The sequence below is a fragment of the Lacerta agilis genome, chromosome 9 (assembly GCF_009819535.1).
Source record: "Lacerta agilis isolate rLacAgi1 chromosome 9, rLacAgi1.pri, whole genome shotgun sequence".
Lineage (NCBI taxonomy): Eukaryota > Metazoa > Chordata > Lepidosauria > Squamata > Lacertidae > Lacerta > Lacerta agilis.
The window spans coordinates 13,203,949-13,231,148 of record NC_046320.1 but is presented as its reverse complement, the minus strand read 5'-3'; the positions used below and the strand labels follow the sequence as shown (position 1 = coordinate 13,231,148).

The 27,200-nt window shown below is 43.9% G+C and overlaps 1 protein-coding gene across 8 annotated transcripts in view; it reads right to left on the bottom strand.

Moving 5' to 3' along the window:
- Positions 1-25,736, bottom strand: part of SLIT2 (slit guidance ligand 2) — a 226,834-nt gene extending 201,098 nt beyond the window's left edge. For 6 of the 8 annotated variants that reach the window (XM_033161244.1, XM_033161249.1, XM_033161245.1 and 3 more), the window contains exons 1-3: positions 25,515-25,735; positions 22,151-22,222; positions 20,950-21,021 (exon numbers count right to left, since the gene is read on the bottom strand). In XM_033161244.1, the coding sequence (XP_033017135.1) occupies positions 20,950-21,021; positions 22,151-22,222; positions 25,515-25,696 (326 nt within the window). In that variant the 5' untranslated portion in view covers positions 25,697-25,735. Of the gene's footprint in view, positions 1-20,949; positions 21,022-22,150; positions 22,223-25,514 lie in introns of all 8 variants that reach the window. The other 2 variants (XM_033161243.1, XM_033161248.1) reach the window with 1 other exon arrangement.
- Positions 25,737-27,200: the final 1,464 nt, after the last annotated feature.

The following is a 27,200-nucleotide window of genomic DNA, read 5'->3' as shown; positions in this document are numbered from 1 at the left end:
TTGAAGGCCAGGCGGAATAGCTCTGTCTTACAGACCCTGTGGAAGGAGATCAAGTCCTGCAGGGCCCTAGTCTCGTGGGACATCCTATATGGATTAAGTTTCAGTTTGTCCATCCATGCGCACAAATTGCACCAAATGCCGTTTTGGAAGCTCTACGCAGCCTTTCAGGGTTTGAAAGATGGAAATAAAAGAGGGTGAGAGGTACATGTGGATGAATGATGAAAACTGTGGCTATACTCAAGACAACCCCCTTACTAGCCAGTAGGCACAAGATCGAACAACCCATCAAAGCTCTGAGAAAAGCAGAAACAGTGTTTATCCAACATAAATGCCCCCCCACCAGAGGTATTAGCTCTGTGGCAGTTATTTGGGAGGGGTTGTACAGGTACAGATGATATTCCTGTTCCTACCACCACCACCACGCTTCTACCCCCAAGCCCCTCAAAGTATGGAAAGTTCCAAATAAGCTGGGAGCACCTCATATTTCAACCAATTGTACTGCCAATCACAAGTACGTAGAGAGAAAAGGGCAGACAAGCACCTCCCTCGCCAAACGTCTGGTCAGAAAGAGAAGTGGCTGAATTGCAACTAATCACCAAACCTAAAACCATGGAGAAACCTGGTCTGAACAAAGACATTGGATTCTTATCTCATTATACATGACAAAGCTATCTTTAGCCATCTCACCCCTTGCCTTTCCCTGCAAGTCAACAGGTTTTCCACACCTATCAGCTGATCACCCATTCCCACCACCATCTGAGTAATACCCCTCCCAACTCCCTCACTATATTTAAGGATCTGGTGACTTCTGTTTCAGTGTATCTGAAGAAGTATGCATGCACATGAAAGCTCATACCAAGAACAAAATTACTTGGTCTCTAAGGTGCTACTGGAAAGAATTTTTGTTTTTGTTTTGACTATGGCAGACCAACACGGCTACCCACCTGTCTGGTCAGTTGGAATCCTTCCCGATGACAGCTATGATAAATGTGGCAAATGCATAGCCAAAGCTATCTATGGGTTTCATGAGTAAGTAGCACTGCTCCAACAGCAAATTAATAGCTTAGGCCACTTTAAAGCAGTGGTACCCAACTGGATCATGTAGAAACTAAGATTTTTCGACATGATGCAGAGGAACTAAAATGTGACCACTGTACCAATTGGTATTACTGGAGACAGGATTCGTTCTATACATTTCTATATAAGAGAATGGAAACCGATTTTTAAAGACAGTATGTTGAATAACATGGACTGCAAAAAGATCAAACCTATCCATTCTTAAGGAAATCAGGCCTGAGTGCTCACTGGAAGGACAGATCCTGAAGTTGAGGCTCCAGTACTTTGGCCACCTCATGAGAAGAGAAGACTCCCTGGAAAAGACCCTGATGTTGGGAAAGATGGAGGGCACAAGGAGAAGGGGACAACAAGAGGATGAGATGGTTGGACAGCGTTCTCGAAGCGACTAGCATGAGTTTGGCCAAACTGCAGGTGGCAGTGGAGGATAGGGGTGCCTGGCGTGCTCTGGTCCATGGGGTCACGAAGAGTCGGGCATGACTGAACAACTGAACAACAACATGTTGAATAAATTATTCCTTGAAACATTATACAAGAATACTGCTGAAATTAATCACTTGCTTGAACAAGAGTTACAGAAACTAGCCAGGTTCACCAAACCATGGTTTAGAATGTTGCGCAGAAGCTGGAACAAATTTGAGCAGAGCTTCGGTACTCCACTTTTCCTGCAGCCATGATGACAATTTTAGCTGCACTTCAGAGTCAGTATGGGGCAGAGATTGACCTGGGAGACCAGAGTTCAATCCTCATGAAGTTCACTGGGTGACCTTGGGCCAGTCATTCCCTCTCGGCCAAACCTACCTCACAGGATTGTTGTGGGGAATTAAGTGAGAATGGGGAGAACCACTTACGCCACATTGAGCTCCTTGGGGAGATGGGTGCAAAATAAATGAAATAAATAAATACCATATATTCTGGTGTATAAGACTACTTTTTAATCCAGGGAAATCTTCTCAAAAGTCGGGGGTCGTCTTATACTCCAGGTGGAGAATCTGCGGTCGAGTATATCTCAAACTCTATCTTTTAAGTGGAAAGGTTGGGAGGTCGTCTTATACGCCCAGTCGTCTTATATGCCGGAAAATACGGTAATACATCTACTTTTGTTTTTTTGCTGAATCTCAGCTTCTTCTTGGGTGCAAACCAGGAATTCTGCTTTGTAACAAAATCTTGTCAGTTCCAAAACAAGTCAACTTTAAACCCTGAGTTATGTTAAGCTAACCAATACTAACCACTTCATAAATGTTAATGTACTATATTTTTCCACTTCAGAACTGAATTTTCTGTTAAGACCAACCTTGTGTGTGTATAAATAGTTCCCATAAGGAATGTAAAAGTTATTGATTCAGTGATGGTCTGCAATAGAACTGAGTAAATGGAAAAGCTAAGGCAACTTTAAATTCTGTAAAGAACAATTCAATAAAAACTTGATTCTTTACAAAGGGTACCCACTAATGCTTATTTTGACATTTTGCAACACTGCAACTAATTTAAGTGGTTAAAAGAAAAGGAGCATCCAGCAAACAGTGTCTGAAAGAATGAGCACAAAACAGATGTGGGAAAAATAAACAGCCTTCCTGTCTTGGAATTTCTAAAAAGGTCTGCAAAGAGCAAACAGGACTTCTCACTGCAATTTGACTTCTAGACCTGTTAAAGACAGCCCCATGAGAACTAGACTCAGATTAATTAAGTATAGTGCTAGAAACTACTACAGTTAGAAAAAAGTACACAAGCTCTTCAGTTACACAGCTTACACACTCTTACCCAAGAGTGGGCGAAAAGTTATTTCCTCTCTTCCTCCTCAGAATTTCATTTGCTAGAAACATGCCTACTAAAAAAAGGAAAGAAATGAAATGCTGTCGTTTTATACTAAGATCCTATGGCAGATAGGTTGCAGGTGTCAGTGTGAAACCATATGATTTTTTTTCCTGGACAGCCTAGTTTTAATGCTGTGACGTTCTGCATGATTTGCCAACTATTTCTGAGAATTTAGAGATAGCAAGTACTTTATGATATTTTTTTTAAATATCATGAAAGGCAAAACATATGTGGCATTGAAACATGATCACAAGAAAAAACACTTGGAGAACTTTGATAACTTTAGCCACTGTTTAAACTGCCACAAAACCTAACATACAAGTGCAATACACTATTTTCTGTTGGTAACAAAATTATTCCTTCTAATTTAAGAACAGCAACATGACATCTGGCTAAGTAACTTGAATTTATTTCAGTCCCTGAACCACCTTTCTGTAGCTTCTGTAATTTGCAGCAAAGAGAACCTTTGGTGTAGTATTTAGATACTGATAATTCCAAACATAGACTAATTACTTAATAACTAGGAGAAATAAGCAAGTACAGGTGTGGGAGTACAAAACCCTGTAATTTTCAGGAGACAAATCACACAATCTTTTATTTACTATAAACACTAATGTGCCACCATCCTTGCGTACCTAAAACCATCTATCTGAAGAATATGCATACCTATCTGAAGAAGTGTGCATGCACACGAAAGCTCATACCAAGAACAAACTTAGTTGGTCTCTAAGGTGCTACTGGAAGGATATTATTATTATTATTATTATTATTATTATTATTATTATTATTATTATTATTTTGTTTTACCTAAAAGCATGTCTGTTAGAAAGGAGGGTTTGCCCTAAACACTGATTAACAAGGAGCAACAACTTTCTGCTTCCCCCCTCCAGGCCTGCTCAAAAGCATTATTCTCTGCTTTAGCTCATTATCTACCTTCAGAGAGAAAGCTGGCAGCATTAACCCTTAGTTTATATATTCCTAGACATCAAGAGGATCTGTGCCTATAAACAACATACATCCATGCCTCTTTTAAAAGACGGAATTTTAGAATGTGCATAGCTTTGCAAATATTTACAGTTCTTCCGTTTCACTGCAGAAGGCAGATATTGAAAGAGAGTTCTGCTTGTAACTCAGAAGACTGCTCTTATTCTGAAAGCGCTTGGGGCAAATCTGTATTTGTCAGTATAAAAGCAGTAAGTAGCAGTGGGTGATTGCCATTGATGTTTATTCATTTTTGTATTAAACCTGCCCCCCTCCAAATTGCTTGAGGGAAGTTATAAAATGAACACACATATCCAGGAAAAAAAATGCCAGAACAACCTGCCCTAAGATATTGACCCCAGCTGTCAAAAATGAGGCCAAGCATTTTCAGAGTTCTCCTGAACGCTCAGGCTTTGGTAGCACAGCAGGGACCTGCAGATCAATACTACATCCATGTGGGAAGAGTGCAGCGCAACGCAGTCCCGTCATATTTTAGGACTTGGTGCCAAGCAGCAATTCATAGTGAACAAAAAATGGTAAACGTTTGCTGAAAGTAGTAGTAAAAACATTTGCTGCAAATGCTACTCATTTGCTAAAATGACTACAAATGTTGTTGTTGTTGTTGTTGTTGTTGTTTAATCGTTCAGTCGTGTCCGACTCTTCGTGACCCCATGGACCAGAGCACGCCAGGCACGCCTATCCTTCACAAAAATGACTACAAATAGTCACTTACAAATAATTTGCTACAACTATTATTAAAAGCAATCGTATTCCTTACTTCTTACAATGATAAAAGAGTTACAGGTAGGTAGCCGTGTTGGTCTGCCATAGTCAAAACAAACAAACAAACAAAAAATTCATTCCAGTAGCACCTTAGACACCAACTAAGTTTGTTCTTGGTATGAGCTTTCGTGTGCATGCACACTTCTTCAGATACACTGAAACAGAAGTCACCAGACCCTTATATATAGTGAGAGAGTGGGGAGGGGTATTACTCAGAAGGGTGGTGGGAATGGGGGATTGGCTGATGGGTGTGGAAAACCTGTTGACGACTGTTAACGACTGCAATTAGTCTTAAAGGAAAAAGCAAGGGGTGAGATGGCTAAAGATAGCTTTCTCATGTTTAATGAGATAAGAATCCAATGTCTTTGTTCAGACCAGGTCTCTCCATGGTTTTAAGTTTGGTAATGAGTTGCAATTCAGCAACTTCTGATAAAATGATGAAAGAGAGCATGTTCATTATAGTAAGAGCAAGATTCTTTTCGGGTTATCCCCATACTCAGCTTAAAAGCAACTTCAATTAGATCCAGACTTCTCCCAGCTCTACGTTTCTACCTGATGCACACACAAAACCCTGAAAGTTCACACGCAGCCCTGAAATTCCACACATGAAATTGCTACAGAGACATTCCAACAACCCTGTTGCCTCCAGTTTCCACCCACTAACTCCACAGAAGATGCTGTCTGCACAAGTGGGAGCAGTCCCTATTCCACGTATGATACATAAATGAATAGGGTAGGCAGTGGCATCTGAAGTTGCAGGCCACCACCATATACAGTACTTGTCCAGGTGGGAGAGAGTATGAGAAGGTGGCTAAGAGCAGCAGCTGCTACTGTACAGAGGCAAAAGATGGGTGGCAGCTGCTATTCCCAGGCAATGTCAATCACAAAGCCAAGCAGCAGTGGCAAGGAACACCATTTGCAACAGACATGGCAGAGGAGGAGGGCCAATGCAGTGCCAAGCAGACAGTAACCACCAGGATAAAGCCACCAAGACAAAGCCCTATAGCTTTTGCTGAAGGCAGGTGGCAGTGATGGCAGCTCCTCCACATTAGCAATGGCAGGTCAGGAGCAGAAGGTGGCCATTCTGGGATAATGGCACTGGCCTAAGCCAACTACTGGACCATCAAGAAGGCTGGTCCATCAAGAAGGCTGGTCCATCAAGAGCTGGACCATCAAGAAGGCTGATCGCCGAAGAATTGATGCTTTTGAATTGTGGTGCTGGAGGAGACTCTTGAGAGTCCCATGGACTGCAAGAAGATCAAACCTATCCATTCTCAAGGAAATTGGCCCTGAGTGCTCACTAGAAGGACAGATCCTGAAGTTGAGGCTCCAGTACTTTGGCCACCTCATGAGAAGAGAAGACTCCCTGGAAAAGACCCTGATGTTGGGAAAGATGGGGGGCACAAGGAGAAGGGGACGACAGAGGATGAGATGGTTGGACAGTGTTCTCAAAGCTACTAACATGAGTTAGGCCAAACTGCGGGAGGCAGTGAAGGATAGGCGTGCCTGGTGTGCTCTGGTCCATGGGGTCACGAAGAGTCGGACACGACTGAATGACTGAACAACAACAAGCCAACTACTGATGCTGGATACAACCCTCTGGGTATGTGGATACAAGTAAAATATTCATGAGGTGGTGGCATCTAAGCCATGTTGCACCAACACTCTAGATAACATTTCCAATACCTGTCTAGGAGCCAGACTACACTTTACACATGTGTAGTCTCTATGTGAGTATAAAGGGGTTTTATTTTACTGTATAATATATATGGGGCTCTTGAGAGTCCCATGGACTGCAAAAAGATCAAACTTAACCATCCTTAAAGAAATCAGCCCTGAGTGCTCGCTGGAAGGACAGATCCTGAAGTTGAGGCTCCAGTACTTTGGCCACCTCATGAGAAGAGAAGACCCCCTGGAAAAGACCCTGATGTTGGGAAAGATGGAGGGCACAAGGAGAAGGGGATGACAGAGGATGAGATGGTTGGACAGTGTTCTTGAAGCGACTAGCATGAGTTTGACCAAACTGCAGGAGGCTGTGGAAGACAGGAGAGCCTGGCATGCTCTGGTCCATGGGGTCACGAAGATTCAGACACGACTGAACGACTGAACAACAACATAATATATATAAAACAAAAGGGAGCGGGTGGCACTGTGGGTTAAACCACAGAGCCAAGGGCTTGCCGATCAGAAGGTCGGCGGTTCGAATTCCCACAACCGGGTGAGCTCCCGTTGCTCGGTCCCTGCTCCTGCCCACCTAGCAGTTTGAAAGCACGCCAAAGTGCAAGTAGATAAATAGGTACCGCTCTGGCGGGAAGGTAAACGGCGTTTCCGTGTGCTGCTCTGGTTCGCCAGAAGTGGCTTTGTCATGCTGGCCACAAGACCCGGAAGCTGTACGTCAGCTCACTTGACCATTAAAGCGAGATGAGCGCCGCAACCCCAGAGTCGGACATGACTGGACCTAAAGGTCAGGGGTCCCTTTACCTTTTTATATATAAAACAGAGAGAACAATTACAACAGCAGGTGAAAGTTAAAATAGCGAAACAAACTACAAAATAGGCACAAAGAATGTGTGCAGTTCCACATGGGCTAAAATAACAAGGTGAAAGTAAAGAATTTTATCAATTATAGTTCCATATTTTCCAGGCTTGTAACGAGGGTTGTTTTGAAAATGATTGTTCAACTGTATGTGTAATAAAATAATGCCAGTTTAATATAAAGAGTGCCTGGAGGTTCTAGTCCTTGTGTAGCTTTCTCCCTTATAGCTACATTATAGCTGTGTATATATATTTTTAAACAACAACAACAATGAAACACAAGCACAAACTAGCAAATAGCCTCTAAAATGGCAAGTTTCAGTGGAGGAACAGCTGGAGGAAAGATATGATGGCAGTGACGGTCCTGCCGACCGACCTTTTTGTACAGAATCAAAAAAGGGGAACGGGTACTTCACGGGGGGAGGGGGGAGCAGGTTGGGAAGAAGAAGGTCCTGTGCAGAGAATTGTTCAATGGGATCACACCCTCTCTCTCTCTGCTTCGGCATTGTTCCTCCACTGAAACCAACAGCTGGAGAGGCTTCCAAAAATCTCTACCTTTGCCTTGAGTATCTCATGTGTAAGATTTTGTTTCTGTAAGCAACTTAGGCAAAGGCTTAAATGACTGCTGTTGGAGCAATATAACCAACGCTACAAATATTGAAATTTGCTTTGGGTTGTCCCGTCCCCCCGGGAGCGTCTTTATCGACACCGAATGCTGGCATAGGAAAGGGGACCAAATGAAAATGTTTTCCCCATCTCTTCCGTATCCCTTTATCCACCACTCTTTATCAAGGGATAGGGAAGGGTCAGAGGAAACGTTTTCATTCGGTTCCCTTTTCTGTGCCAATGTCTGCCAGTCTACCACTCACATCAACCTGAGGCCTACTCTCCTGCCTGCTGCTCCCTTGGTTTTCTGCCATGCTGCCTAGTTCACTTAGCCAAATGCAAACTTATGGACAGGTGTACATGTATGTACGTTAGACTGGTACTTCCCCCCACTTTGTACTTTACGATGCTGGGATGGTTACTTAAAAAAGGTAAGGGTAAAGGACCCTTGACAGTTAAGTCCAGTCGCAGATGACTCTGGGGTTGCAGTGCTCATCTCGCTTTACTGGCCGAGGGAGCCAGCGTTTACCCACAGACAGTTTTTCCAGGTCATGTGGGCAGCATGACTAAGCCGCTTCTGGTGCAACAGGACACCAAAACCAGAGCAGCGCATGGAAACGCTGTTTACCTTCCCACCAGAGCGAGTACCTATTTATCTACTTGCACCTTTTTTGCATGCTTTTGAACTGCTAGGTTGGCAGGAGCTGGGACAGAGCAACGGGAGCTCACCCTGCCGCAGGGATTCGAACTGCTGACCTTCTGATCGGCAAACCCAATAGGCTCTGTGGTTTAGACCACAGCGCCACCCACGTCCAGGATGGTCACTTAGGTATCGCTAAAAAGCATCACCCCAAAACACAGCACTAGTCATAAAACATATAGGTGCTACACTGCTAATTTCTAGGTATAGGTTGCAGATTTAGAAATAATTACTATAATTTATGGTTCTCCCAGTAGTAATGTACGGAAGTGAGAGCTGCACCATAAAGAAGGCTGATCGCCGAAGAATTGATGCTTTTGAATTATGGTGCTGGAGGAGACTCTTGAGAGTCCCATGGACTGCAAGAAGAGCAAACCTATCCATTCTCAAAGAAATCAGCCCTGAGTGCTCACTAGAAGGACAGATCCCGAAGTTGAGGCTCCAGTACTTTGGCCACCTCATGAGAAGAGAAGACTCCCTAGAAAAGACCCTGATGTTGGGAAAGATGGAGGGCACAAGGAGAAGGGGACGACAGAGGACGAGATGGTTGGACAGTGTTCTCGAAGCTACTAACATGAGTTTGGCCAAACTGCGAGAGGCAGTGAAGGATAGGCGTGCCTGGCATGCTCTGGTCCATGGGGTCACGAAGAGTCGGACACGACTGAACGACTGAACAACAACAACAACAACTATAATTTAAACAGAAATACAGTTATCTCATTGTAAAGGAGAAGACTGTGACCAGGTGACTGCTATGTTGCACTTAGTCCAAGTAATAACTGTTGATGGGCAAAACAAAATCGAAAATTCTTTCCAGTAGCACCTTAGAGACCAACTGAGTTTGTTCCTGGTATGAGCTTTCGTGTGCATGCACACTTCTTCAGATAACTGTAGCTGTTGATGGGCAGCTACAGGACCTTTGCTCTCCCTTCTAATGGTTCCTTATCTCCAACCAGACAGCTCTCACAATGGATGGCACTTTCAAACAGAAAACTGTCCTCTGTAAAGTAGGGCACATGGCCACTCTATGCGACACATTTGCCAAAACAGGCTGGTAACCACTTCGGGTTCTGCAGGACTTGAGAGAGCTTGTTTCCACTCTGAAAAGTTTCTGCTTATCTGCCCGAGCTCCCCAATTAGCTTCCCCAGACAAAGGTCTACAATACGGTAATAAGTGAATGGCAGATTGCAGCCAGACATTAATATTTTCAGTTACAGAATTGTAACTGAGTACGACTGCTCTTTTGAAAGGCCATTTGTGATACATATTTTTCAAAGGCATCTAATCCAAATATCTATGGGTAAAAGTCTGCAAAAATGTGCATTGCACATCAATACGTAATGAAAGTTAGAATAAAGGTCTGTTTTAATCAATCTTTAGTCGGTGTCCATTTTTATGGTATGAAATGTAATACTAGTTACCACTGGTAGGGTCATGACCGTTACTAAGAAAATCCACTACATTAATTTCCCTGGTGCAGTGACCTGAATCAGCATTCTATACAATGCCCACATATAGAGGAGCGTGTGGAAGATGAGACGGCTGAAAAGAAGTGGAAATAATCTCTTTTATCATCATTAAAGAATATAAATTGATGCTGGCTGCAGCCAAACTCAGATTTCCATCTCACTTTGGTTGTGGTACTCTAATGCTCATCAATAGTCCACAACAAACGAATCTTGCACTTTTTGCTTCTTTCTCCTTTCTCACTGACACAGAAACAAATTCATACAAACAACTGCTTGTAGTGGGCCACTGATACATGATTCTTTAAATACACTATACTATATACTAACAAGAGTATGTTAACTAGAATTCTGTGGATATTCAAAAACATGCTTAGAACTGAATAGCTTTGCCATAATTAAATGTTTATACTGTCAAAGTTATACCAAAGCTGGCAAAACTGCTGTTTCTTCGGATGCCTAATCATGAAGCACATTAATATTCTGTTAGACTGTGCTCTGAAAGACTAACATTTTGTTTAATGTGGATTTTGTTAGGGGGGGGGAACCCTGTGATTATGTACTGGGTAGAACAGAGCGCTGTAGGGAAACTGGGTTTTCAGGTCTTGTAGTGGAATAGCGCACACAAGAATTCAAATATTAAGGCTGGGAAGTCAAAACATATTGCAGGCAAAATTTGTGTTAAATCTTTTCTTCCAAGACACCCGAGCAGGAAGCGTCAAACTGGACGCATGGCAGAGTTATAGCTGCTCAATATTTGACCTTGCTGAATTACACCAGCAACAGCTGCCTCCTAGTGCCAACCCACGTCCTTGCAGTTATACCTGAAAATGGAACAAGCACATGTTGCACAACAGCACCTGATCCACAGTCTAGCCTAAGGGTTGGAAACCCAACTGTGTGCAGTGAAGCCATTTAGACAAGGGAGGATACTAAACTGGAAACAGGTTTGCAATCTCTTGCATATTTATACAAGAAATAAAAAAAAAAAAACTTTACGGGTTGTTTTTGAATGGATAAAAAGAATTGAGCAGGTGCATCTGCAAAAGTAATTGTAGGTTTTGTAGGAGCAAAATCCTGCACTCCAGCAGTAGAGAATCTGGGACTCTCCTGATATTGCTGCACTCCAGTTCCCATCATTCCTGAGGTATTGACAGCATTGTGTCAAAACTAGATTTGCCAAACTACTTTGCCACATATTATTCAAGAAGTATTCCCAACCCAGGATCATGATCTGACAAACCAAGAAATGTTTTATGAAGCTGGGTTAAAGGGAGGGAAGTGAGAGGAAGCAAGCACACAGAAAGGATGAAGAAATGTTTAGGATTGGCAAACATGACATCGGAATGCCACCCAAGCCATTGCATGACAGCACTTCCTAGTGTTTGGAGGACATTCGCTAATCACTCTCCCAATAACTTTTTAGTTCCAAAAAGTTTTTTTTTAACGCAATCTTCGCCTTTCATTTTTTTCTGCCAATTTTATTGGGAGACAGAAGTTGGGCTTCTATTATATTATTTCTGTGAATTCCACAAGGATCCAGCACCTCTTTTTCTAGAAAAATAGCACTGCCTGTATATGCAATATCAAGCTGAACACATATATGCACACATGAGCAGTATATGGACTTCAGAGGATTCACCAAGTTAAATTGTCGCCAAAAAGTCCAACTGGTGACCCCTAGTTTTAGACCTGCTCCCATGGATTCTGAAAGAACAGGATCCATACTGAAAGTTAAGCTAATGTAAGTATTTAGGAATGAGATTTGTATTTTTAAGTGAACTTCTTGTGCAGCTATATGCTGAAATATTTTACACTTTAATGGACTACAGGATGCATCCATGAGTTGCTGCATGTACATAATACTTAAGATTCTACCTGCTTTCCACAGCGGCTCTTTGTGTGAACAGGGTCTAATATTTTGCAGCAGGCTTTGTCTCCAAGCAGCTCTGACAGGAATGACCACAGAATGCAAAGTGAGATTACACAGATTAAAATAAAGTTTGCTCTCAATGGCTTGATCTCAGCATATATAACAGTAAGCCAAGTGCCTGACATGTTATCAGAGGTCATTGCAAAATGACTGAACATGTCACTTGTATTATTTACACCTCCCTTTCATTTACTTGTGAGAGATAAAGGATCCTTTGCTGTCGATTTGTGAACTGTATTAAAAATGACCAAGAGTGTGATCATTGCCTCAACTCAACACCTGCTGAGTGTGATGAAACTGCCCTCATGTCAATGAAGCAAAAGTGATACCGTATATACTCGAGTATAAGTCGACCCAAATATAAGCCGAGGCACCTAATTTCCCTACAAAAATGTGGGAAAGCTTATTGACTCAAGTATAAGCCGGTTCACCTTTGCCACTGTGGTAGAGGAGGAACGAGCAGCCCAAAGCAGCCCTTTGGGCTGCTCCTTCCTCTTCCCCCTTTGCTGCTGTGGAGCTCACCCCGTCGCAGGGTTTCGAACCGCCATTCTTCTGATCAGCAAGCCCTAGGGCTCTGTGGTTTAACTCACAGCGCAATGTTCCCTTGTGTTATACAGAGAAGGCTGGGATCCTGTCCTGTTTAAGCAGGAGCCAGGGAAAGTGAGCACCTGTGGGGTTTTAATACTTCCTTAACTGAAGGCTTTCTGCCTTCTGGGGTCTAAAGTTTGCATTTATGTGAGCAGTTCAGGAATGGAACAAGCTGCCTGGGGAGAGTAAAGAACCACCATTCTTGTACACTTCTTAAGGAATGGTTGACTTGAGTATAAGCCGAGGGCAGCTTTTAAAGCACAAAAAGTGTGCTGAAAAACTAGGCTTATACTCAAGTATATGCGGTATGTCTTGTATAGTTAATCTGGTGGTGGCATTTTAAAAAAAAAATGTATTCCATCAGTTCCTTCCACCAGCATACTCTCACAATGGCAAGACACTGCCAATATAAAGCAGCACTAAATTGCAATAATGGAGGACAACATCAGAGAACAGGACTCCTATTACCTCCATAGTCAATTGGAGTAAAGGTAAAGGGACCCCTGACCATTAGGTCCAGTCGTGTCTGACTCTGGGGTTGTGGCGCTCATCTCGCGTTACTGGCCAAGGGAGCCAGTGTACAGCTTCCGGGTCATGTGGCCAGCATGACAAAGCCGCTTCTGGTGAACCAGAGCAGCGCACGGAAACAGCGTTTACCTTCCCGCCAGAGCGGTACCTATTTATCTACTTGCACTTTGACGTGCTTTCAAACTGCTAGGTGGGCAGGAGCAGGACCGAGCAATGGGAGCTCACCCCGTTGCGGGGATTCAAACCGCCGACCTTCTGATCAGCAAGCCCTAGGCTCTGTGGTTTAACCCACAGCACCACCCGCGTCCCGTCAATTGGAGTACAACACCCTTATATACAGGCAAGGGAACGTCACTCCCATCTCAATGTCAGGAGGTCCTACACGAGTAGGAATCCGGCAGAGACACATGCCTGGCTGGCATGTTCTCTCCCTCCTGGTTGGTCGTTCGGGAGACTCCAAGTCTTTCTCCAGCACAAGCATCACATCAGCACACTTAAGGATCAGCAGAGTATTGGCAGTCAGCGTAGCAGACTCAGTAGAGCAACATTTTGGCTAAACAACTTTATTTACATATAATACACTCAGAGCATTCTAACTCAGCTCCTTCCTCATTAGCATCGAACAACAAAGAGAAAGAGACAAAGGAACAAACGCCCTACATCACGGAAACACAGTAATACAAGCATCCTGTCTCCGTCACTTCCCACTATGTGGAATGAAAACATACGCCATCATGTGATATAAACAATCCCATGACTGCAGCACGGGGAATGAATCCGAACACTCAATACTCCAACTGGGCCTACAAGAACAAGGCACTCTAACAGGTAAGAAGAGTTGGGGGGTCACCTGGGAGGAAGAGGGGAAATCTCTAAAAACATTAGAAATCACCATCACCACCACACCGCAACATACAACAGCAACAGCATAAATGAGGAACAGGGCAAGCATGCAGCTTGAAGTCATACTGGCCACCCCCCACCCCCAAACCCTGCTGAGTTCCCCCATATCGGAAAGGCGACAAGGAGCACAGACACCTTTATTAACAGAAAAAGCCTACACTCTGCGTACTGCTTGTGATGCCAATTACATGTGACATATTCTTCCATGCAGGATCAGAGGAGGGGCAGCAAGATCAGTAACTAAAAACAGTTCTGGTGCAATTCCCTGCGGTGGATGGAGATAGCACTATCTCAATGACAATGTCACTGCCCCCAACAGATGACACCCCAAATATACACATCATGCTCCCCCAACTATAGATCAGGGAGCCTGAATGAGGCATGCAGGCTTGAAAGAGCATCTATAGCCATTGTGCCTTCTCTCAAATTACAGAGTTAATGAACACTCAGTCGCAGGTTATGTATGCAGCTGCTACCCACCGTTTATCACTATCCCCCTGTCTCTCTGCTCTCCACAGCAACCAGGCAGACATCAAATACTCAGAAGCAAGGGGCTGCTTCTTCTGCTCGTCCCTGCTACTAGTGCACCTGCAAGGGGATTGGGAGAGGCCAAATAGCTCATTGTCCCAATTACAGTAGAGATGAGTCCAGCAGCTGCCATTGAGTGGGTGGGGGAGCCTTGGTCAATAGGTAAGTAGGTAATGCATGCTAGGAAATATCTAGCAGATATTGGCATTCATACAAATTAACATGGGGGTGGCATGACAGGACAAGATGAATTGGGCTGGACAATATGAAGGGCAACCTGGGTGTGAACAAGCCCTATTATTATTATTATTATTATTATTATTATTATTATTATTATTATTTTATACCCCACCCATCTGGCTGGGTTTCCCCAGCCACTCTGGGCAGCTTCCAACAGAATATTAAAATACAATAGTCTATTAAACATTAAAAGCTTCCCTAAACAACCACCATGTGTCAGTTACTCTTGCTTGTTAGCTGTTGGGAATTTGGGGAGGGGGGATTCTTCTTTCTTGTAGGAACCTGTGGCTAGGAATTTAACCTGGATCTTTTGTATGCCAAACCAGTGCTGTAACACTGTACTCGTGCACCACAAATGCCCCAATCAGTACTGGTGCGTATCACTGGAAGCCCAAGATCTTACACATGGTACTAAGGAGAAATGGAAGGACATATGTGACAAGTTAGGTCCTGTGTATGGATTGTTCTGTGGCTGTGCAATTAAATTGTTGCTCACTAGAGTAGAAGTCCTCTACTCTCCCTTCTCAATTTGAAGTTGTCACTTACAAAATGCAAATCAATTTTGCCTTGTGAAAGCCACATCTCGCATCTTTTGGATGAGAACTGGACCCACATCTCCAGTCCTACTGTGATGCTTTGCCACTGAGCTATCAACCAACTCATAGTGCTGCCCTCCATAACACTAAAAAGGTTGCCCCACCTGTTATAGGTATAGGTAAAGGACCCCTGGATGGTTAAGTCCAGTGAAAGATGACTACAGGGTTGCGGCGCTCATCTCGCTTTCAGGCCGAGGGAGCCAGCGTTTGTCCCCAGAAAGCTTTCTGGGTCATGTGGCCAACATTACTAAACCACTTCTGGCACAACGGGATACCATGACAGAAACCAGAGCACACAGAAAGGTTGTTTACCTTCCCGCCACAGCGGTACCTATTCATCTATTTGCACTGGTGTGCTTTCGAACTGCTAGGTTGGCAGGAGCTGGGACAGAGCAACAGGAGGTCACCCTGTTACAGGGATTCGAACCACCGACCTTATGATCGGCAAGCCCAAGAGGCTCAGTGATTTAGACCACAGCACCACCCGCCAATCAGTCACTGAAGGAGAGGGTGTCCTGGAGATATCATCTTATCAGGAGTCTGTCCATACAATATAGGAATCAGGCTGCTACTGTGGTTGTACCTACCTGTTGAAATTCCTTCCCGTTACACATAAGACAGCCTCTATTGTCTTTTCAGCACCCACTGAAGATGTTCCCTATTTCAACAAGCCTTTTAAGTGGAGATCTTTATTTCTTTATGTTGGATTTTTATACATGGAATTGTTTTTACTGCGAATTTGATTTGAGGTGCCTAAATGGAATCTAATAGACTTGCTCTTGTAGCATGCTGCAAAACAAAACAAAACAAAACAAAAACTGTTTTCCTCACCCAGGCACTGCTGTTTTCTGCAGTACAGTATTCAAAATGATTTCCATTTGGACTCTCAAGTACCAACCCTTATCTCCAGGGGTGGGGTGGGGTTACAAATTAGTACCAAATGCAGGCATTCTACCCTTTTAACTATGGAGATAGCCAGCTGTTGTGACAGGAGCGGTTTTCTCCCCAGCCCTCCTTCCTCCAGGCCCTTCCCTGTCAAAGGGTTATTTTCTGGCTACGGCATTTGGACTTCTGGGGAATTTGAACTCCAGCCTTAGGGGAGCCCCGCAGCTGTCAGTTGCTGCCCTCCTACCCACTAGATGGCACTGTGGACTCTTTCTGAGCTTGTATACTGTATACCAGGAGAGGGTCCAACATGAATCATAGAGTTGGAAGAGACCACAAGGGCCATCCAGTCCAACCCCCTGCCAAGCAGGAAACACCATCAAAGCATTCCTGAAAGATGGCTGTCAAGCCTCTGCTTAAAGGCCTCCAAAGAAGGAGACTCCACCACACTCCTTGGTAGCAAATTCCTATAACGTCGCTTGGTGTCTTCTGTTCCTCCTATGTTATCAGCAATCACCTCAATGACTGGTGAGGAAGAGCAGAGTTGCTAGAGATATTATGGGTTTTTCAAAGATGGATTTGTTCATAGTGATATTCTTTGCTTAATGCAAACATGGGGTGAGGGTGAACCAGGAGTGGAGAGCCATTTTGGCTCCACGGGCCAGATCTTTATCAGCAGATCATTATGTGGATCAGCCTCATGGGCCAAATTTGACATCTGGGTGGGGTGACTCACCTGTCAATCACAACTTTCCAAGTCTCCTGTCCTGCCCCTTCCTTTCAGATTCCAAATCTTGGAAGCTTAAAAGGGGGAGTGGAGGGGAGACTTGAAATGGCTTTAAGAAGAAGAGTTTGGATTTGATATCCCGCTTTATCACTACCCGAAGGAGTCTCAAAGCGGCTAACATTCTCCTTTCCCTTCCTCCCCCACAACAAACACTCTGTGAGGTGAGTGGGGCTGAGAAACTTCAAAGAAGTGTGACTAGCCCAAGGTCACCCAGCAGCTGCATGTGGAGGAGTGGAGACGCGAACCCGGTTCCCCAGATTACGAGACCACCGCTCTTAACGACTACACCACACTGGCTCTCAAGACAGCACCCACATTCCAGCTGTAACACGGGTGTGGAGGTTGCCTTAAAGCACTTCTCAAAAGCAGCTTCTCATGCCAGTGGTGGCAGAGGGAAGGGTGGCGAAGGCTCTTCTCTCCCACCCTTCTGCTGCCCCCGTTGATGCTACCAGTGATCAGATTAGAATGGTTTGGTGGAAATGACCTCATGAGCCAAACTGGACATCCTAGCAGGTTGAGGTAAGCCCATAGGCAGGAAGTTCCCTGCCCTTGGGACAAGCACAGGCATATGTTACACTGATGAAATTGCAGAGCTAAGAAAACCGCAGTACTGTATCAGTCTGCCAGACCATGTGTCACAACAGAGAGCAGGGATTAATCTAGAAACTGTATGGTGGTTAAATAAGCAAGCTGATGAACTGCAATCAAAATCACAGAACACGACCCAGCCAGCAGCTTTGATGGGCTTTGCATTCACTATATGGTAACCACTTAATACATCAAAAAGACTGCCACAGCAATGTAGTTTGTTTGATATTTAAATATCATGCATGTTAACCAACTCCCCGCTGCGCCGTGTACATAAAGGAAATATTTGAAGAAATACGTTTGAATTCCAAAATCTCAAAGGGATGAATTGGCTCAAGACAACATCATCTATCTCTCAGGTGGATGTGGTAATTGTCAACAAAATGAATTTTCATATTTTCCTCACAGATATTGAACACTTGTTCACAGCCAACAGCTGAGATGGTTTCAAAGGATTGTAGCTCCAAATTCCTTCTACTCCAAAACATGCGATTTGAGCCTTGCACAGAGCAGAAAACTGTGACACTATTACCATAATGTGGGTGGAAATGAAAACCTTAAACAACTTAGAAGACCAATTCTGATTTTTGAACAAGTTCCAATACATTTTAACCACATGACTGTTATTTGTTTCCACAAAAAAGCAGTGGTTTTCAACAAATATACAATTACTTGTTTCAGCCAATTAACCAAAATGCAAGGTAAGCCCTAAGCATCAAGCTATATACAGTCACATGCAAAAGAGGAAAAGGAAAGGGTGAAATTAAGTGCACAAGAGGTTTGTGTGCTGAAACCCATCTGCTTTATCCTTGATGGGCTTGCTTGTAGTATTGGAGCCCAGCTAGAGAAAAACTGAGGCAGGTGGAGAGAAGGGTGTCAGCACTTCCACCTTTGGAGTTCTTTGGAGTTTCCAATTAAATCATTGTTTCCCAAACTTGGGTCTCCAGCTATTTTTGGACTACAACTCCCATCATCCCTACCTAGCAGGACCAGTGGTCAGGGTTGATGGGAACTGTAGTCCAAAACAGATGGAGACCCAAGTCTGGGGGACACTGAATTAAACCTTTGAATGTGACATGGGTAGAGCTGTGCTTAAAAGGTGTTAAGTCTTCCATCACTGTTTATTTATTAACAGGGGGTGTTCTTTAGAGGTATAGTATTCACATTTGAAATATACATGGGATTATATCCAGTGTTTGGGACACGGGTGGCGCTGTGTCTAAACCACGGAGCCTAGGGCTTGCTAATCAGAAGGTCGGTGGTTCGAATCCCCGCGACGGGGTGAGCTCCCGTTGCTCGGTCCCAGCTCCTGCCAACCTAGCATTTCAAAAGAACGTCAAAGTGCAAGTAGATAAATAGGTACCGCTCTGGCGGGAAGGTAAATGGCTTTCCGCGCGCTGCTCTGGTTTGCCAGAAGCGGCTTAGTCATGCTGGCCACATGACCCAGAAAAACTGTCTGCAGACAAACGCTGGCTCCCTCGGCCAGTAAAGCGAGATGAGTGCCACAACCCCAGAGTTGTCCGCGACTGGACTTAACGGTCAGGGGTCCCTTTACCTTTTTATATCCAGTGTTAGGGATACTCAAAGCACATGGAAATTCATGCGCATGGCTAAATTCAGTCTCCTAATTCCAAGTGGTCTGCTCTGAGTAAAAACTTATGGTAAGTTGGCTAATTCAGTTTCATAAAAGTGTTAGGGATTTAGGCCACAATCCACATACCTCAATAACATTCTGAGGATGAAATTACCTATAATGTGCTGACAAGTTATGTTCACACCAATATCTTATGAGCACCTTCCACCAGTATGTGGAACTTAACGGTTCATCAAGCTTATAACTGTTGATCTTGGACAAACACTTAGGAAATAATTTTCTGTAAATTAATTTCCAGAAATAAAAACTGGCAATAGTATGTTTATATGAATTGCACATTACTCTCTGTTTACAGAAACACAATGATTTTTTTTTTTAAGGATATTGCTAGTTGTTGTTCTTTTTTAAGAAAAACTTCAACCAGCAGCAGACCTGGGCAAACTTCAACTCCTATGCTCAAACACAAACCACTTCACCAGTGCACACCACTTCCCTATTTTTTTATTATTCCATATTATCAATACAAAGCTTCTGCAAGGTATGGTATCAATGCAAACATGGCCTAGCAAAAACAAGCAAAAATGTTCCTTTTCCAAAACAAATTTATGCCATATTTTTAAACAGTATAGAACCATCGCCATTCGAGAAAATCTGCACTGGCATATTGTTATAGCGTGCAAGAGACAAGGCTTCAACACAGATACTCTCTTCCCATACAAGTTAAAACAGAAAGTTAGTCTGCTGTCTTTCAAGATTTTAAACTTTCGAATGGTGCTGAAAACATCCTTGCTACACAGAGGGAATGGCAAGAAGGGTGGAGAAAGAAAGATGCGGTTGTTACATTCTGTTGTTGTTGTTTTTTTTAAAAAAGAAAAACATAAGACAGCCCCAGAGAACTAAAAGCAGTGTTCATAAAAACAGTATAGTTCAGAGAGGGCCTTGTTCCCTATAAGCAATGAACAATCCTATGCAAGCGCTAAACAGTACAGAGGGATGCAACATACATGAACTCATGTCCCAAACTGAATTACTGCAGACTGAGGGCTGTCAAAATGCAATGCAGTATACACACAACAGAAACACAGCTTTCAAAGAAACTGTGCATAGGTGGAATGAGTGAGCAACTAACTAGCCTTTATCGTTCAACAGGATGGCCTTTCAAGTCTCCAAATACTTTATTACAGTATGATATGGGTGGTATTCGAAACTGGTCCTACTTGAAGCAGACCCATAGAAGTAAATGGAAATAATTCCATTCATTTTACTGTGTCTACTCTGAGCAGTACTTTAGTAGAATACAACCCGTTTTTCTATTTACATTCTTAGATCGATTCAACACTTCTCCATTTCCTGTACTGTGCATTAAATTTTAGAGCATTTTACAACTAATTTTCTCCCTTACACAAATGTTTCGCTTTCCCACAACACAGTATACGACGTACAGGAAACCAAATGCTTAAAACTGTAAAGTGAAGGAGCAATTTTTATCATCATTAGATTGTACCAAGTTAAGGGTTGTAATTCATTCCCTCAAGGAAATTTGTTTAAGTCCCTAGAACTCTTCACATTAGATTGCAAATAAATCTTGTCCTTCAAAAAAATGAAAATTAAATTTCAGTTTTTCCCTCTGTTCCACATAGAATTTGTTCCCTCTATTCTACAAGAATCTACTGCTGCGTTTTATTCTGTCCAATAAGAATTCCAAGAGGGCAAACAAATCCCAGTGGTTTAACTCAAAAGTAGAAATGGGGAGGGCATTGGGGGGGAAATTACACCAACTTGCTTTGTGGTATTTCAAATCAATAAAAATTTACTTACAGTCTCTCCAGTTCTTTCAGGTCCTGGAATGCTCCTCTTTCAATTGTACTAATCTTGTTTTCCATGAGCTGACTGAAATGCAGAGTATGAGTTTTAAAACAGCTAGTAATCAAACGATGATTAACACCTGTTATTACAGCACTTTAGCAATGGGGAAACTTGCAATCGTCTCCTCTCTATTAACTTCACAATTCTTAGACTTCCCATCCAATTTAATGTGTTTAAGACTTGTCACCTTAAACTCCACTGACTTTTTTTTTTCCCCAAGGAAGAGAGAAAATAGCCTCTCCGTTCTCAGAGACCTTAAACCTGCTCAAGAACTTGAAGGGTCAAAGGTGATAAAAATATATGCCTTACTTAAGGAAAAAGTCAAAGTTGCTGCTCAATTACAGAATGTTAAAAACATGTACATGGTGTAGAAGAGTTTCTTTTTTTAGAAAAAGAAATGAAAGCTGCATTTTACAATTATAATTCAAGTTGTTTTCAACTGAAAAAGAGTTACAGTAATGTAATTTTTTTCCCACAAAAGGAAAAGTTTGCAACTTTTCATCTTTAGGATGAAATCCAATTATTCCCAAATTTAGAACAATTTTTTTTTACTAGCATTTCTTAAAGAAGATTTTGCCTTCATTGAAAGAGCAGTCATTACTTTATAGTGATTTTTTTTAATCTACAGACCCCGAGAAGGACTTATGAGTTATTAAGTAACCAGGCTTTATATATGGCAAAACAATTTAAAAGTTTGTATCAATTTCCGCAGAATTTGGTGTAAAAGCAAGTTACATTGATAGCTTCTCTTTCATGAATTTTCCTTTACTGCTAACTAGAATAACTTCTGACAATTCTAAACTCCAAGTGCATTCAAACAAATTAATTCAGTTAGTCTTTTAAAAGCAGATATTTCTCTTTACAGCTTGCTAAAAAGCATTTCGTTTTCAGAAAGCCAATAATGCTGTATTTATAGTCAAGGAAAAGAATAAAATCGCAAGTGGCTACAATACAAAATTGCAACTGTGGCATTCTTCCAAATTTTTATGTCATCTCCCAACTGCTTTTTCTCATTCAGTGTAAGTTTGGTTGTCGTTATTTTAGAGGTTAAGTAAAGAATTAGCCTTGTTGTTAAAAATAAGTCACTTTCCACAGAACTGTACAACTGCAGCATACAATAGTAACAGATAAAATACAACAAAAGGCAACTTACAGAACTCGAAGGTGTCTTAGGCCAGCAAAATCAGTCTTTGTGATCCTTGTGATATTATTGCCATTAAGATCCCTAAGAAGAAGTAGTAAAATTAAAACATTCCAGAACTGGTGACTATTTATTAAAATCAAATAAACAATAAGAATTTGCAACAAAGAGTTTGAGGATTAGTATAACTGTAGGTTGGTGCAAATCCCTGAAAAGTTTGTGTAAAAGCAATTCTCCTTAGCAGATTTCATTTGCACTTGTTTTAATTTCCAGTTTACTGAAAAAGCATTTGGATATATTGTTTCTAGACCGTTCCTATCATGAAATAGTGAGATTTGTGGTGGGCCATTCACAAATTTGACTTTCTCGTGATAGGAACAGTTATGATTAATGACTGCTACCACTGCCTCTGGACAAGTCCGTTCGCTGTTTTTAATGGATGAATAGAGAAACAGAGATGAAATCAAAACATGTTTACTTAATGATATGCTTAGTGTGTTACTTCCTGAAAATACAGAGAACAGGGGAGAAATCATTGGCCCACTTCTTCAGTCAGGTACTCAGACACAACCCCTGCAGACCATTGCAGAGTCCACAACAGGGGAGCAGACAGGAACACTGGCATCAAATAGTCAAATGAATGGTGGAGCAAGGAGGAAGTGGACAGTAAACATCTGACACCTTTCCTGGGGCCCAGGATTTTTCTCAAAGGCATCATCACCTCTGCAACATTCCTAAAAAAACTCAGCATTCCTAAAACTTGCACAGCCAAGCTTACCCAAGCAAATATTTGTGAACTTACAAACAATATGATTCAAGTGTTCAACTCTTTTAACCCTATGTTTGGGTTTAAATAATAATAATAATTATTATTACTATTATTATTTCTCATTTAGTCCTGTAATTGTAAAAGGTGCAACATATTTACAAATATTGGAAAAGCTCAGAATCTCAATTCATTCAATTTTGGTCATTATTAGCTAAGTAAGGGACAACTATATTTTCATGGCTTCAGCTTGGATTCACTACTTGAGTAAAGTTATGGAGGAAAAGCTTGATATGGAAACTAAGTTTAAATCCATGTGCATTATATTTGGGGGAGAGATTTAGCACATTCCACTGAAGAAAAGTAGCAGGAATCTCAAGTGATCTGCAGATTTCCCCCCACCTGCCCTTAAGACTAATGAGTCACTGATATTTTTCTCTGAGTTTAAAGCAAAAATGCTAATGACTCTCCATTTTTTTCTCCCAAAGCTGCTTACATTAATAGCTACAAAGACAATCAGGACGTGTTTTGAAGAACACTCTTAAACCTAACTGATCAGTCAGGAAAGATCATAATAGCTAAGAATTATATGGCAGATTTACTTAAATCTACGAAGTGGGTACTAGGTACCTCCTCAATACTTTTGGTATCTTTGGAACAATAAACTTCTAGTAAAAGCAATTTTATTTAGAGAAAACAGGTAACAAGGATCTAACTGTTTGGCAAACAAGTGTCACGTTCCTTTTAGTGGGATTTTTCTGCCTCCAGCCCCAAATTATTCAGCATTCTGTACAAACGATATAAATATTTTGTTGGGGGAAGAATTAAGAATTCCATCTTTGGGGCAAAGGAGTATTGTTAAAAGCAGGATTTCCTAGTAGCAGGAAATCCTCTGCTTTGATTTTTAAAGTGCCTTCTTGAAAAGTCAGAGTAGGTTTTGTAAATTGCTTCTGGGTGCCTCGGGGTAAGAGATTCATAAATAAAATAAATAATAGGTTTGTTTTTTTGGGGGGAAAGATGAAGTGAAACAAAGGAGGATTGAAATGGGCTGGTAAAGTTTGTCTTGGTGACTCCACTTGGAGCTGGTGAAATTTCAGGCAGAGGGCTTTACAAATTACTCTTCCCATTTTAAGTCTCCACTGAAGTTGGCCTGAAGTGTTTTCTACAAGCTGTTTTCTACAAGTCATTTCCGCAGGATCAGAAGAAAAGGTGTATTTCAATCCGTTTAAAGGGGAGGGGGAAGGAGATAAATATGGAGGGAAGCATGGAAAGGGCCATCTCACACATAGTTTCTTCCTGACCCAAATTAACAGCAGTGTATTTTGCTTATTACTGCTGAATAAGGGGGGGGGGGAGCAAAGCAGTGGAACTAATGGCCTGGTTCTTTCATGTCTCCTTACATTACCCAAACCCCATAATGAGAATTGCAGGAAAGGGAGGGCGGAAGGTAAGTAGGGTTTACCAAATCAGTAATTTAGAAATAGAGGAATAACTGGGTATTTGTTCAAGGAACCTGAAGTATTCCGAAAAAAGGGAGCAGCTAATTTGAGGCTGTGGTGTTCTAAAGTAAGATATATTGATCTGTGTGTGCATATGTGTTCTAAGGCAGCAGAGAAAGTGATAAAGGACATCTGGTGTTGGTACTACACTAAAAAAAAAAAAATTGAAATAGCGGAAGTCCTAAAGAGATTGGTGGCCACCAGCAGTAACCACAACACAAGCCATCTGCAACATACATTGATTTTTTTTTTAAGGGTGGGGAAGGCCCATAAGGAACTCCATGTATTGATCGCTGGTGCTGCTTTTGTGCATTTCTCCTGCTGTTTAATTTGACCAGCTTGCCTTTTAATGGTTGGATTCTTATTTGTTTACACACACTTGTAAGCCACTTTTAGCAACTCCTTTGCAGAGCAGCCAAAGCAGGGTGTAGCTTTGTAAGCCCATAATAGAGAACTGCATTAACAACTAAACAAAAGCAGACATTCTTCAGAAGGAAATAAAGCTCCAAAACTTCAACTAGAACAGTGTTTTTCAACCACTGTTCCGCGGCACACTAGTGTGCCGCGAGATGTTGCCTGGTGTGCCATGGGAAAAATTGTGTTTATTTGATTCCTATTCAAGAGAATTACTTTATATATAGTCAATATAGGCACAGAGTTAATTTTTTTAACATTTTCTAATGCTGGTGTGCCTCGTGATTTTTTTCATAAAACAAGTGTGCCCTTGCCCCAAAAAGGTTGAAAAACACTGAACTAGAAGGCTGCTGCTGCGCATGGTACCTATAATGCAACTATGCACTGTAGAGTTGCTGCTTCAAAGCTGGGGGGTGGGAGACTGATGCGCCCTAAAAAGGAACCAGGGAGGGTGTTAGGAGGACGACCGAAAGCACTAATTCCATTTTCACTTAGCTTTGCTTTTTTAAAAAATGGGGAGGAGGAAATGCCTTCCATCCTCTGGCAACAGCAATGGGTTGCTTGACATGTTGCCTTGGCTGGGTGAGAGGGAAAGGGATGGTAAGGCTTCTGGGACCTGGGTACGGGGGTGGGGGTGGCGGCAGGTGTGTGTGGGGGGGAGGTGGATCGGAAATCCGCAGGGAGGAAGGCGACTTACAGCCTCTCGGTGTTGCGAGGAACGTTCCTCGGGACGCTCCGCAGCGCCAGCCCGTGACAGTCCACGGTGCTCCCGGAACAGGAGCACTGAGCCGGGCAAGGCTGCGGCGCCACCTCGCCGAGGTGGAGCAGCACCAGCAGCGCGCCCGGGCAGAGCCAAGCCAGCGCCACCAGCAGCTTCATCGTCTCCTCGCGGTCACCGCCGGATCCCCCCCCCCCGAAGAGACGCCGATCCGGCGCTGGGGGAAAACCCGAGCGCTTTCCCCTTCGGTGGTGGTGGTGGGGATAGAGACCCCCTCCAAAAATAAAAAATGACCCCCTTTAAAAAAATAAAAAATAAAGCCCGCCTCCTCCTCCTCCTGGTTGCAAGTTCCAAGGTCCCAAGGCAGAATCCAAATCCCCGAGCGAAATCGGCAGGGAGTCGACGTCGAGGCGGATCCCCAGGCAGAGTCCCGCTCAGCAGCAGCCCTCCTGGATGGGGCGCGGAGGTGCGAGTCCCTCCGGTGGGTGGGGGGCCGGCCGCCCCTCACGGAGGCGAAGGCGAGCCCCTCGGAAGTCCGCTGGCGAAGCGGGTGGACAGGACGGACGGACGACGCGCGAGCCCAGCCCCTACCGGCGTCTGTTCTGGTGCCTCCTCGTTCCTTTTCAGCACGGCATGTTGGAATCCCGCTCCGTCCAGGCTAGAAGCCCGTGAAGAAGAAGAAGACGAAGAAGAAGAAGCCGCCGCCGCCGCAACAGCAGCCGCCGCCGCCGCCGCCACTAGCCTCGCGCCGCGCCGCCTTCGAGAAAAGCTGGCTCTCCCCGCCGCCGCCGCCGCCGCCTGCGCGGAGCTGCATTGCGACCGCCGGCGAGCCCCTAGAGCGCGAGCGCCGGCTGCATGCTTCCTCTTCGCCGAGAGAGAGAGAGACCGAGAGAGAGAGAGGCGGAGAGGAGCCTGGCGGAGGCGAGGGCGGCAGGAGCAGCTCCACACACCGGCTCCCCCAACGTCGGCGGCTGCGGGTTGCGCTGCACTGAGGAGGATGGACGCCGGTAGAGGTTAAGAATCGCAGGCAAGAGGCGGGAGGAGGAGGAGGAGGAGGAGGAGGAAACACGCGCGCGCGCTCTCTCTCTCTCTCCCTCGCGCACAACTCAAGTGCTTTCTCTCCCGCCCTCGCCGCCGCTCCTCTCACTCCGCTTCTGCCGCGAACTCCCGCGGGCAAGTTCGGGTCGGCGGCAATCGAGAGGTGGTCGCGCAAGCAGCCACAAAACGAAGCACAAAAGGCGAAGAGGAGCCGCCGCAGCAGCAGCAGGGAGCCCGCCGCCGCAGGCTCCTCTTCCACCTCGGCGCCGAGCGGTCGCTCCGGAGCCCGATCCCGTGGCGCAGGCGACCGTGGAATCGAAGCACACACACACACACACGCCCAGCAGCTCCTTCCTCGCGCAGCTCAGGAGCCGGGTGGGAGGGGGAAAGGGGCGGGAACGCGCGCCGCCTCCTCGCGCCAGTCGCCCGGAGACGGTGTCGCTTCGCGGCTGCACCTGAGGGGAAGAGGTGAGCGGCGGCAAGTGGGCAGCTGGCTGCCGCGAAGGGGAGAGGCGGCGCCGGGGGCTGGCGGAGGCGGGGGAACCAGGTGCTGGTCGCCGGGCCCTCAGGTTTCCTTTCTCCCCAGGCACTTTTTTTTTGGGGGGGGGGAGGGAAGCAAGCGAAACC